Source organism: Aotus nancymaae, unplaced genomic scaffold, assembly GCF_030222135.1.
Source record: "Aotus nancymaae isolate 86718 unplaced genomic scaffold, 86718_ANA_hifiasm-v0.15.2.pri h1tg000006l, whole genome shotgun sequence".
Lineage (NCBI taxonomy): Eukaryota > Metazoa > Chordata > Mammalia > Primates > Aotidae > Aotus > Aotus nancymaae.
The window spans coordinates 36,221,865-36,246,180 of record NW_026988417.1 but is presented as its reverse complement, the minus strand read 5'-3'; the positions used below and the strand labels follow the sequence as shown (position 1 = coordinate 36,246,180).

General features: G+C 37.5%; 1 protein-coding gene across 4 annotated transcripts in view; it reads right to left on the bottom strand.

The window, feature by feature from the left end:
• NWD2 (NACHT and WD repeat domain containing 2) overlaps positions 1 to 24,316 on the bottom strand; it is a 208,408-nt gene that overhangs the window by 85,070 nt on the left and 99,022 nt on the right. For 2 of the 4 annotated variants that reach the window (XM_012475003.2, XM_012475004.2), the window contains exon 3: positions 4,244 to 4,360. In XM_012475003.2, the coding sequence (XP_012330426.2) occupies positions 4,244 to 4,360 (117 nt within the window). Of the gene's footprint in view, positions 1 to 4,239; positions 4,361 to 24,316 lie in introns of those variants that run through there. The other 2 variants (XM_012475005.2, XM_064366251.1) reach the window with 2 other exon arrangements.

The window sequence follows — 24,316 nt, the reverse complement described above, 5'->3', positions numbered from 1 at the left end:
GGAGAAGAGTGGGGATGAGATAATGAGAGAATTAGAATCACATGACCTCTGATCTCTCCAAAAGGCCATATTCCTCTCCCTCTACAAAATGATTTTCTATGGACTAGGGAATGTGACAAGTAGGTGGGAGAGATTCTGTTGAACCTTTCACACTTTGCAAAGGCTGAAGCAATTTTTTATGCCTAAAAGGTGATGAACATGATTTGTTACTCAGCTGTGAGTTGTCTCCCTGCTAGGAGCTGCCCTGGTCAGAATCCCTCCCTTGGGATAAGTAAATTTTGGTCAGTAAATGTCAGTAAATTAATATCTAGAAAAATAAAATATGTATCTACCATATATGTTTACATTTTATTAACACACAAATAAGAATGAATTAAAATCCTTTAACATTTGACTGAATGAAGCCTTAATGCTTATCAACATTTTTAAAGGGAAAAGTTATAATAGCACATAAATGCCTAATATAAAAGAAAACTTTTTATTATCATTTGAAAACAGCTTAAATCACAGTTTAAGTTATTTGGTCTAAAATTACTGGTTGTTAGCCTGTTATGGGTTTACAAATAACTCATACATATAGCATCACATTTGGTCCCCACAACAAACCTTTGAAATTGATTCAAAATTTACTTTTAGTTTTCTGTTATTATTTTCCCATATTTGTAAATGTGATTATTAAAGCACAATTAAGTTAGTGACTTGTTCCCTGAGAACTTGCCCCCAGGTCTCTCACTTGATTGTAAAATGAAAATTTTGGGCTTTTCCCACTGCACTTGCCTCTCTCTATACATTTATTCAAATGTTGTTTTTCTCAGTAAGATGATGTATGCTTTACAATATGTCTCCCAAACTAGTCCTCTGAGAGCAGGACCAGACACACGTCCAGGCCTTGTCACTCTAGCACCCTCATCTCTTTGGGGCCACAAACGTGTAAAACAGCTGTCCAGAATTACAGCACAGCTTGCATGTCCATTGGAACCTCAGGCCATTATCTAAATGACAACTCTTAGGAAATGAAGTCAAAAAAGGCCAAGCACGAACAATATTGAAGACCAAGTTCCCTTTGGGCCTCAATTCCCTGGGTGTTTAAAAGGAAAGCTCCGTCTGGTCCTAAATTTATTTGGATCTAACATAAAGGCTAAAGTCTGTGAAGCCTTTGAAGATATAAAAACATTATTTTCATTCAGCAGTGGTGAATTTCCTTGCCAAAGACTTCAGCATTAAGGGAAGTATTATGCTAAGCTCTGCATCCCACAGGGGTCATCATGAGTTCTAGAAATATCCACCAGGGAGCACTGGGCAAGGAAACTGGAGCTTAAAGTAACACACATGCCAGTTGTTACCATAGTTACAACAGGAAAGGCCATAAGAGGTGTACTTTTTTTTTTTTTTCTATAAGCAGTGAGATATAAGCCTTGTGTAATTTAGGATCACTGGGGTGAATAATCCTAGCTTTATCTGCAGGGTTTTATCATGGTTTTCTGAGTTTAAACATGTAACGGGGGAGCAGAAGAAGGGATAAATGATTTGTTTATGCTCAATAAAGATATTGCTGCTATTCTGTCAGCTAAGCTTTACTCTCAGGACTTACACAAACTTGCAAAGCCTTTAAATTATTCTCCTACCAGAAAATTATTAGAATTCAGAGTCACGTCTAATTTTAGTTAGCTTAGGTATGGGACTAGACAGGGTTATATAATGGGGAGAACATCTCTCTCATTCCTAAGTTTCTGAGGCTGGATTATGGTAGAACTATGGAGATCACAGTAATGAGATTCCCCAGGACATTCCCAAGGTGGGTTATGCTTCCCAAATCTGGCTTTCTAAGCATAACAGAATCTAGCCTAACCTGTCTTCCAATATTTAGATCTCTTCGATAGCACCCCTGTCAGAGTAGTTTGTGTTCTTCACTTCAATGAAAACTTTTTTGGTGATGCATCATTACAGTTTGAGCCAGGTGATTTCATTTTAGACAGCTGTGATAGATAACACAACAAGAAACAATGAACACTTTTTAATGGGTTACTATATATGAAATAGTATAAAAGCACTTAAAATTTCATTTGATTCTTAGAATGACCCGATAAGGTAGATAACTATTATTATCACTTTCACTTTACAGACAAAAAGCTAAGGCTTAGACTAGTGAAGCAACTCCTGCAGTGCCACACAGCTATGAAATGTCAAGTCAGAACCCAGATACTGGACCCCAAAACTTGAGAGAAAGCTCTATCCTTTAACTTCTTCACCCAAAGCTGAAATCCACTTCCTAGTTCTATCCTCCAATGACCCCTGGGAAAAAAAATCTCTTCCACTACTTGCTCTTCAGATATTTAACACAACTTTCAGGCCTCTTTTATAGAATTCTTTTCAGGCTACAGGACACTGTTTTTAGGTGTTCATTCCCCAAAACCCCCAAACCATGTATTTTTCTCATTTGGCTTATTGCAGTAGCTCTCTAAAGCTCTGCCTGCTCTGTCCCCTATTCTTCACCCAGCAGCCAAAGCTGTCCTTAAAATACAAGTCAAATCACCTCATTCTTCTGCTCAAAACATTTCTGCAGGTTTTCCTGTCACTCAAATTGAAAGTTTAATAGTCCACTTGAAGACTAAAGAATTGTCTTACTAAAATTATCTTTCCAAAATTGATGGTTCCCAATTATGCTAAGTCATAACAATAGTCTTCTTACTCTTAAAGACTACAAGGCCCCATGATATGTCCCCCACATCCCACTCCCTCCTCCCTATTCATACTTGTTCCAGGCACAGAGGCCTGCTTGCTGTTCCCTGAACATGCCAGCCCTTCTTCCTAGAGTGTCTGACCTGGAATATCCACATCTGGTTCTTTCCTCCTCCTCTTACCATCTTCCCTTCGGAGTCACCTTATAAGTGAGGCCTTCTCTGACTATGTTATCTTAAGTAGCAAATCTCTCCACTCACTGGTATTCTCTCTTCTTTCATTTCTGTATTTTTCTCCATAGCACCTATCAACATCTGACTTACTGTTTATCTTACATATTTGATTTTTGCCTGCATCTTCCACCCACATTAGAATGTAAGCTCCAGGAAGGCAGGACATTTTATCTTCTTAGTTCAAGTCTAAGGCTGAATCATAAGGAACTGGCCCACAAAATAACAATTTCGTATGGGTCAACTGACCATATCCCCAGCACTAAGAGCAGCCCTTGGCACACAGTAGCACTCAAGTGGTTGGTGAGTAAACAACCTGTCTATATATGGAATACTACAAATACTATATGATACAGCCTTTATATACTTTACTAGCCCGGGTAAGTAATTTACCATCAGCTGTTCAAATTTCTGATACCATCTCGGTAGATCTTCCTAATCCTATGTGGAGCCAAATATAGATGGATATGCAAGTAAATATTAAGAACACTTTTGCTGACATATTGAACCTAGTTTTTAACAGTATGATGTGATTTTCTTTTCATAGCACTCACTAGTAATTTTAACACTCATCTGTCAGTTTTAGAGCAACCTATGTTCAAAGGGGCAACTTTCCTATCGATTGGTAGGATCTGTTTGGATTCAAGATAAGACTTTCTTAAGCTAAATTAAGGCAGTGATTTTGCACAATCACCTGCCATAGGATGACCTATTTATCTTACTACCACTGTGCTTACACAGAGGAGTGAGTATTCTTCAGAAAATAATGAATTAATAATAATGTTCCACTTGAAATATCTCTGTTGTTCTTTAGCTTATAATGAACATGTAGCTGAAAATCATTGTAGAAACAAACTTTTTCACAGGGCATCATTTGCTACTGGCAGATGAGACATAGTATGTTTGATTTACTTTAACAACGTTTCAGCCACTTTGTTAAAAAAAAATGCCAGAAATTCTAGTGTTAAGAAATAGAAACACTATGATGGAATATACTATACAATAAGATAAGAAAACCTAGCATAATTATTGTAGGTCTGAAAGACTAATCCTTATTGTTGATCACAGGGTGTTGTAGAAATTGCTGTCAAACCCAAGTCATCCTTTTGATTACCATTTCAAATTATTCACCATTAATTTGTAGCACTTCTTATGGAAAGTTGAAGTTTTTTGTTCTCACACATTGAGAGCCAGGAGACAGCTTAAAATATTTAAATAGACATAAATACGTCTTTTTCCTCCTCATTTAAAAAGCCCCGTACAAATCACAAATCAGCAAGAATTCTCACATTCATCTAAAAGTTAATATAAAGCATTAGTTTTTTTATACCCACAACAAAACATGGACCTGCAGAAGTTTTCAAGCAATCCTCCAGCAGCTTCATGCGGGTCTTCTGGAGCTCTGGGCTGTCCCAGTCATCTTCTTCCACTCCCCAGTACAGATCTATGACCTGGGGACAAATGGATGAAGCAGCATCAGTTTACCTGCGGGCTTTGTTCTTATTTATAATGTCAAACTAATGTGACTTTTAACTTTTCTTTGCAGCATGTTTTCTCTTACAGAAGGAAAATGATTTTTAAGATCCATTTAAAGAGATTTTTCACTCCATGATGGGTTGGGAATGAACATTATAATTTCTTATTGTGTTTCTGATTATATTGCTGACTTGGGCCCAGAGAAAATGAAATGCTAACTGTTGAAGGCTTTGGAGCATGAGATTTTGTTGTCTTGAACTGGTAACAGAATTTTAAGGTCTGAAGCAGCTGGGATAAGGTTACCATAAAATTTAAGACAATTAAATCACTATATGTATATAATGTTACCATATGTATTAATATGAGAAAGGAAAACCATACTGGACATTACCATATACTGATTTCAAGTCAGACATCTACATTTCTTTTTTTTTAAAAAAAGAAAGCCCTGTCATCATCACATTTTATCATATGAGGACAGATATTTTGCTTATGTCTGTTTTATGTGTAAGCAGTTTGGCTTTCATCAATATATATCTGAAAAACATGTACTGGCAAAAATGAAAGGTATGCCTTACAGAAAAGCAAGGATAATAGGATCCTCTATCTCCCTACTTCAAAGACTACTAAAGAAGATTCTGGCAGTCTATAACAAACTTTTACAAGTTCACTCTTTGAAAAGTGCTGTGGAGAGCATCATGGGTTTCATTACCTTCACTCAACTGCTATCTGCATAAAGTAAATGTTCCCAATTGTAGCTTTGAAAATGTCTTTTCCTTTCCTTGCTTCCCATAGGTGCAAACAAGACCCTCCCACTCTTTTCCTCCTGCTTGCATGAAATTTGGTGAGATGAAAGCTCAGAGTATGAGTCCTCCCTTGTGGTCCCAGCAGATCCTGGGGACTTTGTGCACATCCCATTTCTTGGCTATGGGCCCCCACAGATCTGGCTTGTCCAGATCTTTCTCTAAATGCATTTGAGTTTTTAAAAGGCTAACAGATAAATGCCAACTCTTTAAAAAATATTCTTATGGCCCATTCCATGGGTTTTATCATATATGAAAATATCAGCACTGATTTTGGGGCTCTTCCCTTTAATCTGTCTTACTAAGTTTAATCACACAATATGAAGAAAGGGGATATCAAAGAAGGCAACTTCATTATCCAGTTTGAGGGCCTCTAAGTGGGATACTTAAAAGTAAATATAAATTAGTAAAAATTAAAAATTCAGTTCTTCAAGTTCTCAGTAGCCCCATACTGGTTCTCATGTTGGAGAGAGGAGAAACAGAGTATTTCATATCATAGTAAGTTCCACTGAACAGAGCTGTAAATTACTGAGCTTCAGAAGAGCACAGAAATCATCTAGTAATAAAAGAACAGAATAGGGCTATAAAATAGTCTAATTTGATAAATAATGGACAGCCCATGATGACTTGCAAAGGGTAATGCTTCCAGAAAATGAAAAGGTAAAGAAAACATTTATGGCTTATCTGTTGTTAATCTTTCTGGGTGTTTCACATGCTACAGAGTGATTTTTGGTAAATTAATATCCTGCCACATGGGGATTTGTGTCTAATGTTTTAAATACAAAAGATGAACTTTTCCACCTCACCATTCTTGGGAAGGATATCCCCAGAGCTGCTGCAAATGCTGAGAAAGTGACTCCCTCAGTGGAAATAGAATAACCTTCACATGCTACTCTGGTCTCCTGTTCTGAGGAGGACAATAATGAGGGAATGTGTTCTCTTTCTGGGTCCATAACGGGGAGTAGTTATAAGGGCAAGAATTTCCCAGCACCATGCTCCCTCCCATCTCTCTCCATCTGGGAGACCTAACAGTTTATGTTTAAATTTTGTGGGTGCAGGAAGAAACTAAGAGTCAATCTCCCCAACAGAAGTTTAAAGGAACTCCTTTCATTGGCCAGAGAAACTTGGGGAGGTGGGAATTTCTCCCAGGAAAAATTCCCCTGCTCCTTTACCCACATCGGATTTCCAGCTTTCTGGAATCCCCTCCCACATAGTGGGAGCTTTCTTTGCCCTCCTGGATTTCCCCTCTGGGGTTCCCTTCCACACTCTCTCGTGGAAGCCTATCTTCCCCTCCTAAATTCCATCTCAGTCTCTATTCCCTTCCACTCAGTGTGCAAGCTGCTTTTCTCTCCTGGATTCCATCTTTCTGGATTCTCTCACTCAGCGTGAGAGTTAGCTGTTTCTTTCTCTTTCCTTCTCCTGTTTCTCTCTCTCTCTTTAAATAAATCACTTTCTACAAACACTTTTGAGTCTGGTATTTACTGCATACTGTACCATGGTCCCCTCTCTCATTCTTGAGAGGGCAGGAGACCAAGAACCTCGAGAAACATCCTCTCAGGGGAGCTGAGGGCACCTTGAACCCCTGAACCCCAATATCACAATAATACCCTTGGTTGAACAACGGGTTAAAAGTTGGCAAGTAGACTGCTTCTCTAGATTCCTCCTCTCTGGGCAGGACATCTCTGAAAGAAAGGCAGAAACCTCAGTCAGGGGCTTATAGATAAAACTCCCATCTCCTTGGGACAGAGCACCTGGGAGAAGGGTGGTTGTGGGCGCAGCTTCAGCAGACTTAAATGTTCATGCCTGTTGGCTCTGAAGAGAGCAGTGGATCTCCAAGCAAAGTGTTCAAGCTCTGTGAAGGGACAGACTGCCTCCTCAAGTGGGTACCTGACCCCTGTGCCTCCTGACTGGGAGACACCTTCCAGCAGGGGTCAACAGACACCTCATAAGGGAGGGCTCCTGATGGCATCTGGCAGTTGCCCCTCTGGAACAAAGCTTCTAGAAGAAGGAACTGGCAGCAATCTTTGCTGTTCTGCAGCCTCCACTGGTGATGCCCAGGTAAACAGGGTCTGGAGTGAACCTCCGGCAAACTCCAGCAGACCTGCAGCAGAGGAGCCTGATTATTAGAAGGAAAACTAACAAACAGAAAGGAATAGCATCAACATCAATAAAAAGGACATCCACACAAAACCCCATTTGAAGGTAACCAGCATCAAAGACTAAAGGTAGATAAGTCCATGAAGATAAGAAAAAGCTAGTGCAAAAAGACTGTAAATTCCCAAAACCAGAACACCTCATCTCCTCCAAAAAAATCACAGCTCCTTGCCAGCAATGGAAAACTGAACGAAGAATCAGTTTGATGAACTGACAGAATTAGGCTTCAGAAGGTGGGTAATAAACTCTTCTGAGCTAAAGGAGCATATTCTAACCCAATGCAAGGAAGCTAAGAACCTTGAAAAAAGGTTAGAGAAATTGCTAGTTGGAATAACCAGTTTAGAGAAGAACATAAATGACCTGATGGAGCTGAAAAACACAGCACAAGAACTTCATGAAGCATACAAAAGTATCAATAATCGAATTGATCAAGGAGAAGAAAGGATATCAAAGACTGAAGATCAACTTAATGAAATAAAGCATGAAGACATGATTAGATAAAAAAGAGTGAAAAGGAACAAACAAAGCCTCCAAGAAATATGGGACTATGTGAAAAGACCAAACCTATGTATGATTGGTGTATCTGAAAGTGATGGGGGGAACGGAACCAACTTGGAAAACACACTTGAGGATATTATCCAGGAGAACTTCCCCATCCTAGCAAGACAGGCCAACATTCAAATTCAGGAAATACAGAGAACACCATAAAGATACATATTCATCAGATTCGCCAAGGTTGAAATAAAGGAAAAAATATTAAGGGCAGCCAGAGAGAAAGGTCAGGTTACCCATAAAGGGAAGCCCATCAGACTAACAGCAGATCTCTTGGCAGAAACCCTACAAGCCAGAAGACAGTGGGGGCCAATATTCAACATTCTTAAAGAAAAGAATTTTCAACCCAGAATTTCATATCCAGCCAAACAGCTTCATAAGTGAAGGAGAAATAAAATCCTTTACAGACAAGCAAATGCTGAGAGATTTCATCACCACCAGACCTGCCTTACAAGAGCTCCTGAAGGAAGCACTAAATATGGAAAGGAAGAACCAGTACCAGCCACTGCAAAAACATACCAAATTGTAAAGACCATTGACACTATGAAGAAACTGCATCAACTAACAGGCAAAATAACCAGCTAGCATCATAATGACAGGATCAAATTCACACATAACAATATTAACCTTAAATGTAAATGGGCTAAATGCTTCAATTAAAAGACACAGACTGGCAAATTGGATAAAGAGTCCATACCCATTGGTGTGCTGTATTCAGGAGACCCATATCACATGCAAAGACACACATAGGCTCAAAATAAAGGGATGGGGGAATATTTACCAAGCAAATGGAAAGCAAAACAAACAAACAAAAAACCACAGTGGTCATAATCCTAGTCTCTGATAAAACAGACTTTAAACCAAGAAAGATAAAAAAAGAGAAAGAAGGGCATTACATAATGGTAAAGGGATCAATGGAACAAAAAGAGCTAAGTATCCTAAATATATAAGCACTCAATATAGGAGCACCCAGATTTATAAAGCAAATTCTTAGAGACTTACAAAGAGAGTTAGATTCCCACACAATAATAGTGGGAGACTATAACACCCCACTGTCAATATTAGGCAGATCAACGAGACAGAAAATTAACAAGGATATTCAAGACTTGAACTCAGCTCTGGACCAAGCAGACCTAATAGACATCTACAGCACTCTCCACCCCAAGTCAACACAATATACATTCTTCTCAGCACTGCATCACATTTATTCTAAAATTGATCACATAATTGGAAGTAAAACACTCCTCAGCAAATTAAAAAAAAAACAAAAAAACCCAGAAATCATAACAAACAGTCTCTTACACCACAGTGCAATCAAATTAGAACTCAGAATTAAGAAACTCACTCAAAACCACACAACTACATGGAAATTGAACAACCTGCTCCTGAATGACCACTGGGTAAATAACGAAATTAAGGCAGAAATAAATAAGTTCTTTGAAACCAATGAGGACAAAGACACAACATATAAGTATCTCTGTGACATAGCTAAAGCAGTGTTTAGAGGGAAATTTATAGCACTAAATACCCATAGGAGAAAGTGGGAAAGATCTAAAACTGAGACCCTAACATCACAATGAAAAGAACTAGAGAAGCAAGTGATTTTAAGTATCTTAAAAAGAAAAGAAAAGAAAAGAAAAAAAGGCTGGCAAGTGTGAGAAGGGATGGCTTCACTGGTTGGTCAGGGCTTGGAATTCACTGGTCTTTACCCATGGGTGTGGTCACCATTACAAGGTCAGTGCCCAAGGATGGTAGGACCTCATGTCCTCTCTGCTAGTTTTTTGATCCATGCTTCTGGCACAGAAGGAGAGCAAGAATCAGGGCAAGTTCTTCCCTGTGATGTTTGTATGGCTTGTCCATGGAAAAAGTGATTTGTGTGGAAAACTAAATGGCTGAAGCTATTTGAATGTTAAAGAACTTGTTAACAGCTGAATGTTAAAGAACTAGGCTTGTTTAGAGTTAGACAACTGGGATCCAGCTTACTCTTACCTTTTGGTTCTCTTTGGACTGTGTTGAGACCAGAGCACCACACAGCCTCTTAGTTCCAGATACTTATGGGGCTGCCACTAGGGATCACATTTCATTCTTGTATGATTTTAAAAAGCACTTCTTCTTCTAGTCATTTTACTTCTAGCTACCAGAAAATTGTTACAACATACTGAAATCATAATTGTTATACTGAAATCATTAAAATTGTTATAAGACTATCTGCCAATAACTCATCAAAATAAATATACAAATCCACTGCAATGTGTATGGCACCTTTAGTTATGCCAGGCACAACCCAAGAACTATACACATAATCTCATCTCCATTCTTTTGGCTGATACTGTTTGGATGTGGTTGAGGAAGGTCTTATTTAGAGAAATAAAAATGATAAATCTAAAGGTTAATATAAGAAAAGCTATAAATATAAACTTGCTCTTCTCTGATCTTTAAATGACGTACAATTATATAAAGTAATCATTATAACAATATGACATTGAATTTATAACATACCTAGCTGTAACAGGGATAACAATAATAGCACAAAAGGGAGGAAAAGGAATAGGGTTATATAGGAATAATCTTTCTACAGTTTACTAGAATTGGTATAAATTGTAAACAGGTTATGATGAATTAAGATGTATATGCCCTGTAATAACTCCTAAGAACTCAACAATATAGTGAAAAAATCATTAAAGGAATTAAAATATTATACTAGAAAATATTGACTTAATGCAAAAAGGTAATAAAATAGGAATTCCTAATACAAAAGATATAAAACATAGAAAAGAAGTAAAGTGGCAGATGTAAATCCAACTGCATCAGTAATATCATTAAATGTGAATGGATTAAACAATGTGGTCAAAGGCATAGACCAAGCTTGCCCAACCTGCCTCATGAAGCACAGAATGACTTTGAATGTGGCCCAACACAACGTTGTAAAATTTCTTAAAACATTATGAGATTTTTGTTTTTACAATTTTTTAAAAAGCACAACAGCTATCATTAGTGTTAGTGTATTTATGTGTGGTCCAAGACAATTATTCTTTTTCCAGTGTGGTCCAGGGATGCCAAAAGATTGGACACCTGGGCATAGACTGTCAGGCTGGGTTAAATCAAGATCCAGCTATATGCTGTCTATAGAAGACTATTTTAAATTCAAATATATAAACAGGTTGATAGTAAAAGGGTGGAAAAAGATATATGATGCAAACAGCAAACACTAGAAAGCTAGAGTGGCTATACTAAAATCAGATAAAATAGATTATAAAACATAAAATATAATGAGAGATAAAGAGAACCATTTCATAATGATAAAAGAATCAATTCATTAGGACAATGTAACAATTATAAATGTTACATGCAATTAACAACAGTGCCTCAAAATACATGAAGCACAAATGGACAGAAATGAAGAGAGAAATAAACAATTTAACTATCATAATGGAGACTTAAATATCCTACATTCAATAAAGGGAGGAACAATTGGTAAGATATACAATTGGAAGTCTTGGACAATACTATAAACAAACTAAAGACATGTCTATGAAATAATCTACCCAGAAACAGCAGAATTTGTTTTTCTCAAGCACACATAGAACATTCTCCAGGATGGAATACATATTAGTTCATAAAACAAGCCTCAATACATCTAAATGAATTTATATGATACAAAGTATGTTCTCTGAATGTGGTAGAATAAAATTATAAATCAATCATACAAAAAAATTTAGAAGATGTACAAATTTGTGGAAACTAATATACTCCCAAATAATCAATGAGAAAGAAGTCACAAGAGAAATAAAAAGAATATTTTGAGATGAATGAAAATAAAAGTACAACATACTAAAATGTATAGGATGCAGCTAAAGTAGTACTGAGAGGAAAATTAATACCTATAAACTACAAATAAACTAATCAATAAATGAGGTAAAGTTGTAGGATGCAAGATCAATAAACAAAAATGTATTATATTTCTATACACTAGCAATGAAAAATCTATGATGAAATTAAATAAAAATTCAATTTAAAAGAGCACCAGAAAAAAACAATTCTATTTATAAGATCACTAAGAAAACATAGGAATAAATTTAACAAAAGAAATGCAAGATTTATACTCTGAAGACTACAAAAAGATTGTTGAAAGAAACTAAAGAAAATGTAAATAAATGAAAGGCATTCCATGTTCATGGATTGGGAGACTTAATACTGTTACGACATCATTACTTCTCAAATTAACTTACAGATTCAATACAATCACTATAAAACCCCTAGTTGGTTTATTTGCAGAAATTGACAAGCTAATCCTAAAATTCATATGGAAAGTCAAAAAGCCCAAGATTGCTAAAACAATCTTACAAAAGAAGAATAAAATTGAAGAACTTACACTTCTAGATTTCAAACTACAAAACTACAATAATTAAGACAGTATAGTGCTGGCATAAGGATAGACGTTCAATTAATGGAATAAAATAGAGAATCCAGAAATAAATCTTCACACATAAGGCCAACTGATTTTCAACAAGGGTACTAAAACAATTCAATGTCACATCCATAACCTTTTCAACAAATGATGTTGAGGCAACTGGATATTCACATTCAAAAGCAGCTCAGCCCCTACCTCATACCATGTAAAATTAATTAACTCAACATAGATCACAGACATAAATTTAAGAGTCAAAACTATAAAACTCCTAAGGGAAAAACATAGGAATAAATCTTTATTTTGTATTTTTTTTATTATTATTATTTTTTGAGATGGAGTCTTCCTCTGTCACCCAGGCTGGAGTGCAGTGGCACGATTTCATCTCACTGAAACCTCTGCCTCTCACGTTTAAGCAATTATCCCTGCCTCAGCCTCCTGAGTAGCTGGGATTACAGGTGCTTGTCATCACACCTGGCTAATTTTTTATTTTTAGTAGAAATGGGGTTTTGCTGTGTTGGCCACGCTGGTCTTGAACTCCTAACCTCAGGTAATCCACCTGCCTTGGCCTCCCAAAGTGCTGGGATCACAGATGTGAGCCACCACAGCTGGCCAGAAGTAAGTATTTGTGAGCTTGGATTTGACAATAGTTTATTAGATGTGACATTAAAAATGCAAGGAACCAAATAAAAAATAAAGTGAATTTACTCAAAATTTTTTAATATTATGATTTAAATGATACTATCAAGAAGGTGAAAAATAATAAACACAAAATGAAAGAAAACATTTGCAGATCATTTTTGTATGGATTTTTTTTTTGGCTAGAATATATAAAGAACTCCTACAACTCAGTAATAAAAAGACAAATAACTAACTCACTTAAAAATGGACAAACGTTCTGAGTAGACATTTCTCCACAGAATATATACAAATTTCCAACATAAAAAAGATGCTTAATATTATTAGTTATCAGGAAATACAAGTCAAAACTACAATAAGATAACACTTCACAAGGTGGCTATAATAAAAAAGACTGATAATAACAAGTGTTGGCAAGAATGTGGAGACATTGGAACCTTCATACATTGCTGATGGGAATACAAAATGGCTCAGTCACTTTGGAGACAGTCTGGCAGTTTCACAAATGGTTAAAAAGAGAGCTATGTGACCTGGTAATTCTGCTACTAGGCATATACTCAAGAGAAATGAAAACATACATCCACATAAAAACTTGTACATGAATGTTCATAGCAGCATTATAATGGCCCAAATATAGAAATAACCTAAATGTCCATCAAGTGATCAACAGATAAATAAATATGACATAATTCACACAATGGAATACTTTTGAGGTATAATAAGTAATGCAATGAAATACATTGCATGCTACCACATGGATAAACCTTGAAAGCATTAACCCAATCACAAAAGACCACATATTGTATGATTTCATTTATATGAAATGTACAGAATAGGCAAATCCATAGAGACAAAAAGTAGGTTAGTGGTTGTTCAGGGCTAGTGGGGAGCAGAATGGGGTGCCTGGGGAGTGATACCTAAAAGGCACAGGGTTTCTTTTTGTGGTGATGAAAATGTTCAAAATTGATTTTCCTGTTACACAATTGTGAATGTACTAAAAACCACTGAATCATATACTTCAAATGGGTGAATTTTATATGTAAATTATATCTCAATAAAGCTGTTTTAAAAATAATACCATACACATCTATTTGCATTGCAAATACAAAGAACTAACTACATGTGAACCAAATGATCAGGGTAAAAATGTCCTAATAGGGCTTTCATTATTTATTTTCCTTTATTTCAAAAGCCCAAGTATCACATCATTTATTTGCCACTGATGGAAGTCTTTTGTAATAGTTTTTGCATCTGTTATTTCCTTATAGTTTGGCCACCAGTACTGCCCTCATCCAGGCCTTCATAGCTCCATATCTTCTTACTTCAGTAACCTTGTTAAATATTCTTCTGCCTCCAGCTTTTCTCCCTTAAATTGTTCTTTCCCATATGTCTTTATGGGCAGAAAATGATGAAAAAGATAAAAATCAAGCAACCGGGAAGACACTGAGGAAATAAATAAATGAAACAACCAACTCATGCAATATAAAACACCATTTTGGGCAGACAGCTATGCCAAATATCCGCATGATCAATAACTGGCAAAAAACACTTGGAACATAAAGGGCTCAACAAGACAAGATTTATTGCATACATTAAAAAATTAAGTTTAGCTTTTAGCCTAATGTCCAGGCACTGCAGAGTCTAGAATCTAATTTACTATTTATTGGAATACTAACTTGTTGACAGCACATTTTATGTATCTTTACTTATTTCATCATTTAAGCATAAAAGCTTAGGAAAGTAATTTGATATTACCTTTTTTACTTAAAACTATCTCACTTGTCTTAAAAACTTCTTAGGGAAGCTAATTTATCATGTTTTTTATACTGCACTAAATTGGTGTAAAAACAAAAAGCCAGCAAATAAAGCCCTAACAAACCTTACTCCTTGAAATCAACACTGTCATTTAAATATCAAGATTACCTAACAATAAAGCAACTTGTAAAAAATAAATAACACTCAAATTTTTTTTCTAAAAAGAGAAAGTCGAATTTGAATTCATAATGGCCTTGCACTATCATTTCTTCAGATAGGCTTAGATAATAACTTAAATGTCTTCCAAAATATTTTCTTTCTCATTTTTCCCATGCCACAGAACAATATCTCAATTCAAAATGGAAATATAACTACAGAGATAATATGACTGATTTTTTGAAAACAAATTCAGTACTGAAACGAAGGCTATTCTTCAAAGGTATTACAATGGAAGGCTACACACTTATTTCAATAGTTCTGCCATTGCTCAGAGCACTTCCTCTTTAGGAATAATCTCATTTTGTATACACAAAAAATCTTGTTGCTTTGTACTTGAATTTTGTTTTGATTAAAAGTGGTATTTCTCTAGCCTTACTGGCCCTTACGTATATAAGACATAGCTTTTAAAAGACCTGTGGTTCTTTTAAAAGAATAAAATCTTTTCTTATTCACGAAAGGATTAACATCTGCTACCACTAAAAATATTCAAAGGAGTGCAGAGCAGGTTTAGAAAGATTTGAACAGCAAGAACATTGTTGTACTAAGGACATAGCTTTCTAAGGTCAATACAGTGGTAAAGATCGCACTCATTATAATTTGTTTTAGTATTTATGTCCCATTTCTAGAATGCTCATCTCACAGAAGGTGGTAAGCAGAGAAGTCTTAAAACTCAGACTAGCATTGTCAGATACTATTTACCAATGATGAGTTATGTTTTGTACATGTGGTATAAATCATTCTCTGGGTAGAATGACTTGCTCCAGATAAGCATATCTCAAGAAAAATCCCAGGTCCTCATCTTCAGTGACTACATTTTACTAGAACTATTGTGAATACTGAGTTCAGGTCACTTGCAATTATTCCCTTGGTTATGAGACATATGACAGATACATAGCGAGGCATGATTAAAACAGGCAATTCTGGGAAAAATAGGTCCTCAGTCAAGCCCAGAAAGAACTGACTGGCCTCTGGTGTCATGCACTATCACCAGAAAGAAAGAGACCAACAATATGAGGTTGGATGATGCTTCATCCAAAGCCTTCTGAAGACAACTAACTGCCTAGACCTGATGCTCTGTGTCTTGAGAGATTTAGCCTCTGGACAGTTCAATATAACATGATAGGAAGAACTGAACCCTTGACCATGAACTAAGTCAGGACCTCTGACCATCAAGGCTTAATGAATATGGAGAAGGGATCAGGAGTTTTGAGGGGCAGAGAAGAAGTAGCAAGATGGAAATTGTTGTGTGTCTGTGATAAGTTGGAAAAATTCACTGCATAAAGGAACTTGAACTAGGCTGCCAGTGGGGACCAACTTCCTTCAGTGGCAGGACACCTGACCACAAACCATACGCCTCTGTTAGTCTGTTCTGTGTTGCTATAAAGGAGTACCTGAGACTAGGAAATTTATAAAGAAAAGAGGCTTATTTGGCTCATGATTCTGCAAGGCTGCACAAGCATGGTACCAGCATCTGCTTGGCTTCTGGTGGGGCCTCAGGAAGCTTTTACTCAGGGTGGAAGGCAAGAGGGAGCAAGAGAGAGAAGGAAGGAGGTGCCAGCCTCTTTAAATAACCAGATCTTCTGGTAACTAATAGAGTGAAAACTTCACTCATTACCATGGGGAGGGCACCAACGCCATTCATGAAGGATTCGACTCTGTGACTCGAACAACTCCCACCAGGCCCCATCCCCAACAATGAGGATCACATTTCAACATGAGATTTGGAGCAGATAAACCTCTAAACCATATCAGTGCCTAAGTAAAAAACCCAAAGTTGGTTCTGTTCCTGTCACTGGGATTTTGGCAATCACTGTATCTGCGTGTCCTCTGAGTATACATGTGTCTGTATTACAACTTCAGCTCCCTAAAGTATCTCACTGCTTATATTCTTGCTCCCTCTCACCCATTAACCACACTGCAGGCAGATAGCTCCTTTTAAAAATGCAAATCTGATGACCATAGCTAAGATTTCCTTTTACATAGTCCAAAGCTACATAGAGCCACTTATTTACTCCTTAAACTTATGAAATAGATAAAACTATTAATATTATTGTTTCACAGATGAAAATCTGAGGAATGGAGAAGTTAAGTAACAGGAAACAAGCAGTAGAGGTGGAATTTGAACCTGGGCTCTTAATGCTATTTTACACCTTCCCTGCTTAACCTTCCTATCATCCCGAAGATAGTATCTAGAATCCATGACCTGATTTATGAGCTCCTCTGTGATCAGGTCCCTGCCTAACACTTCAATTTCATTTCATGTCATGTTCTCCTTCATTGTTCATGCTCTAGCTATACATATATGCTCTCACATGTGCATGTACAACAGGTATAAATATATAGCTTATATATTTACACATGCACATACATTTACATCTCTATGCAAATATAGATATAGATGCCCTTCTACTTACAATGGGGTTACAGCCTGATAAACCTATTGCCAGTTGAAAATACAGTAAGTTGAAAATTCACTTAATACTCCTCTTAACCTACTGAAAATCATAGCTTAGCCTAGCCTACCTTAAAGGTGCTCAGAACACTTACGGTAGACCAAAGCTGGAAAAAACCATTTAACACAGAGCCTATTTTATAATAAAGTGTTGAGTATCTCATGTAATTTACTGAATACTGTATTGAAAGTGAAAAACAGAATGGTTGTACAGGTACTTGAAGTGCAGTTTCTACTGAATGTGTATCACTTTGCACCATTACAAAGTCAAAAAATCATAAGTCAAACCACTGTTTGGTTGAGTACTGTCTATATAAAGATCCACCAATGTGAGAACAAAAGAGGCTGTATGGTATAGTGATTAGGAGTATGGACACTCGGGCCAAACTACCTTGGTTCAAATTCTCATTCTGCTATTTATTTGCTTCAGGGTCAGAAGCAATTCACTTCTTATTTCTAAGTTTCCTTACCTAATAAAATGAAGAAGATAAGACTGATCTCCTAGACTCATGGCAAGGATTGAACAAGTTAATGTATACATAGCACTTAGAATAAGTGCCTGGCAGGTAGTAATTTCTATACACTGTTAGCATTTTCTCCCAAATTTGCCTATGAAAGTATGTTCTCTCTGCCTAGAATATTCTTTTGACCTAGCCATTTCCCACTACCTATCCTTGAGGATTCAGCTTAGACATCAACTCCTCCACAGGCCTTCTTGATGTCTTCAGATGGGCTGAGCTTCTCCCCACCTTTACATATGCCCAGAGCACCCTATATTTCCTGGGCTGCAAGCATCACCCTGGTCACTGTTGTTTACAACTGTTCTCTGTAAGACTGTAACCTCCACCAGGGCAGGCACTCTGTTTTCAATAGTATGGTATCATTGCACTCATAACTCTGCCTGGTACAGAGCAGAGGCTCAATAAATGTCTGAAAAATAAATGAAGCTCAGGAGAAAAAGTACCTTAATCTGCCCCTGGAGCTCAGATTAAGGTCAGTGAGGAGGTAACATATGTATCTGGACTTGAAGGACAGGTACATAGGACACTGCCCTTCATAGAGGTTAGGTGGGCCTTGTTGATACACAGAACAGCTCTGCAAAGACAGAAATGGGACATGGTCTGCCCATGTAGAATTGGTAAAGTCACAGCATCATAAATGTGGAGACTTAAGAGAAAACCTAAAGATCAAGTAGAAGAAATACTTTATAGATAAGAAAACTGAGGTATGTTACTTTCCCAAGGGACCATATCTAATTATTAACAAAGGAGACCTCTTAAATGAGTGCTCTTTTTATTGTATGAAGACTTATCAAAAGGTTTCCCCCTCTCCTATAATACAATATAAGGATAGAAAGAGATAGGCTATTATCTTCAGTGAAAAAAACAAATAGAAATTCAAATACCACTTGTTCTAACTTACCAGTGGGAGCTAAATAATGTGTACATGTGGATATAGACTGTGGAATAAGACACTGGAGACAGAATGTTTGGAGGGTGAGAAGGGGTGAGAAATGAGAAATTACTTAATGGGTACAATATATACTATTTGGGTGATGGCTATGCTAAAAGCTCCGACTTCACCAGTACCCAACATATCCATGCATTAAAATCGTACTTGTACCCCTACATTTATACAAAGAAAGAAAAAGAAATAGCTGCCATGTGCTCAGAATTTGGGAAAGGCTTCATGGTGACTGTACTCAATGGGGACATGCAGTCTCCTGGAAATGGGCGATACTCTCTCATTCTGTTTATTAGAAGATTAATCCTCTTGAGTGATTTTCAGTGTTGGTGTAATCAGCCACCATTTAGCAGAAATAAATGCTCAGCGAAGTTTAGCTGCTCCAGTACATTCTAGAGCCTCCCATGATGTCACTGCTGCATATCTAGGAGGAACATTAGGTAGAAGATTGCCTATGAGTACAAAGTAAAGGAAGGACAGTTATACTGCCTCAAGAAGTCAGGCATGAGAATTCCAGAAGAGCCATTCCAGCTGGCAGAAGTGGTGAGCTGATATTTACAATTAAATTGAGCAATGAAAGTCAACCATGACATAATGCTTTCCTTCCCCTTTGCCTCTTTGTCTCCCTTCTCCCTTTTTATAAGCTGCCTCACTCATGTAGATGGGAGAAGGATGATGTAACATGCTTATAATACTTCTGGGAATGTTGACTTGGTAAAGTCTGTCCAGGCTTTGATGGACAGGACTGAAATATGAAGAGACCTAAACAGGTTGGAGCTCTGGCCCTATGAAATGATGCGTGATTCAACAAAGAGACATGCATTTCACTATTTCACTGCAAAAAGCAACATCCATTTGATTAGTAGAAAATGGAAAAGGGATGAGTAGTTACTTGACAATGCAGAGAAAAGACCAAGGGCATCACAACAAACCCTGTCAACTATAAAAGCTAGTTACATATTTTGGTAACTTGTGGAGCAAGATGTATTTTAATTCTGCATTTTGAGATTCCCAAGCAGGAAGATAGTTGAAAGAGCGGAAAGAAAAAAAAAACACACATGTCTAGAGAAGGAGATTGGGCTCCACAGAATAGGTGAGCTGTGGTGAGAGAGAAGAAACGGAAGAAGAAAGGTAGTTACAACTGATAACAGACTTGCAGTGTGACAGTAAGTGACCAGAAATTATTAGTAAGGCCAAGCTAATATAAGACCCACAAAATTTAACTTAACACATGATTCTGATGTGTAGGTTAAGTTAAAGATTTCTAGTTTCTTTATTTGCCTGTAAGTAGTTGAGGCTTTGTGCCCAATTCTTCATCCTCTGGTTAGCAGAATAAAGTGAATTTTTAGTTCTACTCCATTCAAGCCATAGTTCAAACTGTTGTTTGCAAGGAACTTTATTTTGTGCTCATTTGCTCTTGGATCAAGATGTCGAGTCTCTCAAAAAGGCCTGACCTCCTCATTCCTTTGCTTCATTTCCCTAAGAAGACATCTAAGCAACCTCATATCCTGAAGGGGCAAAATGGAGCTCCTGGGCCCAGCCCCCAGCGATGTCACTGCCAGTTACATGATCACACACAATTTATTTGTAAGGTAAAAATCCTGACTCTGAGATGTAAAAAATGTGAAAACCCGTGCATCTTAGAATCAGCAAAATCTGGTAAATACTCTTCAAGGAATATTGTTTGAACAGCTGTGCATAGTCTGGACCAGAGCACCTAAACACCACGGGTAGGGAAAGATCCAAAAAAGAGTGTCACAGGCATTCAGCTATTAAGAAACGAAAGCCTGTGCAAAGACAGAGATTTTCAAAATAGAAAGAAAAGGCAAGCTTCTAAGAAACACTGCGGCAGATGAGTCAACCAGAACAGCGGCAGCTTGGATCTAGTTTTAAAGGATGAAAGAATGGACTAAGCCAGGAGTTGAAAGTCTTGAAGACTGGGATGTAGTAGCACTTGAGAACTCAGAAAGGGAAAAGAAGAATGAGTCCTGTTTTAAACATATTAACATTAAAAAAAAGAATTATCCTCACACAACTATGGAGGGGTGAGAGCTAGAGATGTTGATGTAAAGATTACTCATGTACAGGAGGCAGTTTAAGGAGAAGGTTATACTCCCATGGGTCTAGGGAGGAAGAAAACCAGATGGATGGGCCTGGATCTACCCTGCCCAAGGAGACATGGAGAGATGAAACCTCAGCAATGAAGAGCCGACAAACCCCAGACCAAAGGGGTTTCAGGAAACACCTCTGCCCAGGGTAAGCATCCACCTCTTTGGTGCCTTCAGGTGGTATCCAAGTAGAAAGTAGGTGTGGGCAAGAGCTTCCTGTTGGGGTAAGCTGCAAGTTTCTCACACTTCCTTACACACCTGGTAACCTGACACTTGCCTCTCAGAATGAAGAAAAAGGGCTGGGACTAGTACATGGAGGAGTTCCCACTCTGAGACCATGCTGTCACACTACATTGCAAAGGCATGTGGGGGCAATTTCTTTTGAAAGCCATGTTTTACAAAAGGTAACAAATGACACCCACTAGGACGACGACTGTTAATTTAATATTTGGAAATGAAAAGGGTTATAGTTTCCATCATGTGCCTCTGTTGATTTCAAGTCAAGTTTCAAGACTAATGCAGCAGGCAAATGCTTCACTGACCACATGTTTTAGTCTGTTGCCTCATGTATTACAGTCACTTAGTCCTGATTCTACAGCAGTTTTGAAAGTGGCATTACATATTTATTTCAGGTTATATATCCCCTATTAACACAATGACCAAAAGTGGTCAGATAAAAGAAAAAGTTACTCATTTGACAGGTGAAAAATTTATTTTCTTAATCATTTTCTGGATTTATTTTCTTTTTTTACACATACAAATGAATTTCCACTCCCACTGCAGCTCCTCTAGTTAAGGCTTCCACAGCTCTCAGCTGGACTTCTGTCACCAGGCAGTCAGGCCATTATCCCATCAGGATGATCCCACCCAGACAGACCTCACTACCATCTACAGCTTTGCTGTCCAGCCTGGGAGCCACTGGCCACATGCAGCTGGTCAAGCACCTGAAACATGGCCAGTCCAAATTGAAATGTTTTCTGAGTGTAAGATATACTGAATTTTAAAAACTCAGGATAAAGACAATAATGTAAAATGCCTTATTAATAATTTTCATATTGATCATGTATTAAAATGTTTCAGATATTATCTTAAAATATTAAAATTAAAAAAATCATGTCAGAGAAAGAATAACAAAGAATAAAAAAAAATCAGAAAGAATAATGAAAATATGATATATTTGGAAGTGACCTTCACAAAATATTCTCATTTGAAAAAAGATGACTACATTTTTCTTAGAGCTAAAAAAAAAAAAGACTTTTATGTTTCCTTTCACTTTTTAGAACATGGCTGGTAGAAAATCTAATATTACCTATGTGGCTCGCATCTGTGACTCACATTATGCTTCTTTTACGTAGTACTGGTATAGAGTTTCAGCTTCTGGGTCTTAGTAATTTAATCAATAAATTGAAATCGATCATCCACCATTTATGATGGATCTAGTATGAGCCATGTACTATAACAAAGCAGTCCCCAAACTTTTTGGCACCAGGGACAAGTTTTGTGGAAGACAGTTTTTCCACAGACAGAGGGGTAAGGTAGGGGCATGGTTCTGGGATGAAACCATTCTACTTCAGATCAGGCATTTGATTCTCATAAGGGGTCCACAGCCTAGATCCCTCGCATGCACAGTTCACCATAGGGGTCAAGTTCCTATTAGAATCTAATGCCACCACCGCTGATCTGACAGGAGATGGAGCTCAGGAGGTAATGCTGGCTTGCTGCTCACCTTCTGCCGCGTGGCCCAGTTTCCAACAGGCCACAGTCCAGGAGCTGGGGACCTCTGCTATAACAGCTTCTGGTAATATGAAGATGTAACTAATGTGATCGCTAACCTCTAAGAACTCCCAGTTAGTGGGGAGGGGCATTTAAAAATTAATTAAAACAAATATGACATGCCAGTAAAGGTTAGAAATAAAGTACTCTGGGATCTCATAGAAGGACTTCACTATAGTTTAATGAATGAGGACAAATTTTTCTACTCATTTGCCTGGGAGACAATTTAAGGCCCTCCCCCATCTCCCACAGTCAGAGGGCACAGTGGGTGAGAAAATTCAGGGGAGAAAAGGAACACAGCTGGTGAACCAAATGCAGTTCAGAAAGGCTAGCCTGTGGGAAAGAGTCACGGATGAGACCTCTAGAGTAGGCAGGGGTAAAAAAGAACGTGCACATTGTGCCAAGAAGCATAGACTGTATCTTGCGGACAAGGGTCAGATTGGTGTTTCAAAAATATCACTGTAGCAAAATTGTGGAGGATGGACCAGATGGGTAAAGTAGATCAAGAGTTTGGTATTAGGGAGGAGAAGCCAGAGATGAAGGCAAAGGAAACAGTCAGGGTACACATGGCAACAGTCAAGGTAACAATAATACAGATTTGAACAAAAGGAACAGATTACTGAAGTATTTAGGGAGGTAGAATTGGCAGATCTTTGGGGTTTAATGGATGTCAGAGGTAAAGAAAAAGGTTTATGAACTTTGTGACTAAGATGAAGGTAAATACCAGGTGCCCACTAATGAGGTTGGCTATCAGAAGGTATTCTTAAAGAGTGATATAAAGCTCAAGGGCTGGACACAGATGAAAATTTCTTTTTAAATGGAAGTTATCCTAAGTATTCAGATCCGCTAAACATGTTCTTTAGAAGTCCCTGCCCTACTGGATTCAATCTTGGCTCAGTGTACCAGTGGGCCACATGTGATGGATTTATGAGTTCAGAGAGTAGAAGGGGAGATATTTAGAAACCAGAAAAGATGTCTTGGGAAAGCTAGGTCTTCATTCAGCTAGATTGTGAAGGACAGGGTGTGGGGTGGCTATGGGTGAAGAAAAGGTATTTCTGATAGGAAGCAGGAATTGAAATAGATATAGTGACTAGAATTTGAGAGTTAGGAATAAGCAATCAGCAAGAAGTGCTTCAAGGACAGGCTGAGGATAGACTGGCATGGATTATTTATGTGGGGAACAGTGGAAAATGAAGATGGAGTTATATTAAAGAGAGATCCTATAGGCAGAAGGAAGCCATCAAAAACTTTTAAGCAAAGAAACTGACAATATGGCATTTGTTGAATGTCTTGAGGTAGATTATTTGGGTTAAATCTCCTTGGTGTTCTATAACCTTGTACTTGAATACTGGTTTTTCTACAGGTTTGGGAAGTTCTGCTATTATCCCTTGAATATACTTTCTACCCCACTCTATCTCTGCTTTAAGGCCAATAATTCTTAGAGTTGCCCTTTTGAGCCTATTTTCTAGATCTTGCAGGCATGCTTCATTCTTTATTCTTTTTTCTTCTCTGTATATTTTCAAATAGCCTGTCTTCAAGCTCACTAATTCTTCTGCTTGATCAGTTCTGCTGGTAAGAGACTCTGATACATTCTTCAGCATTTT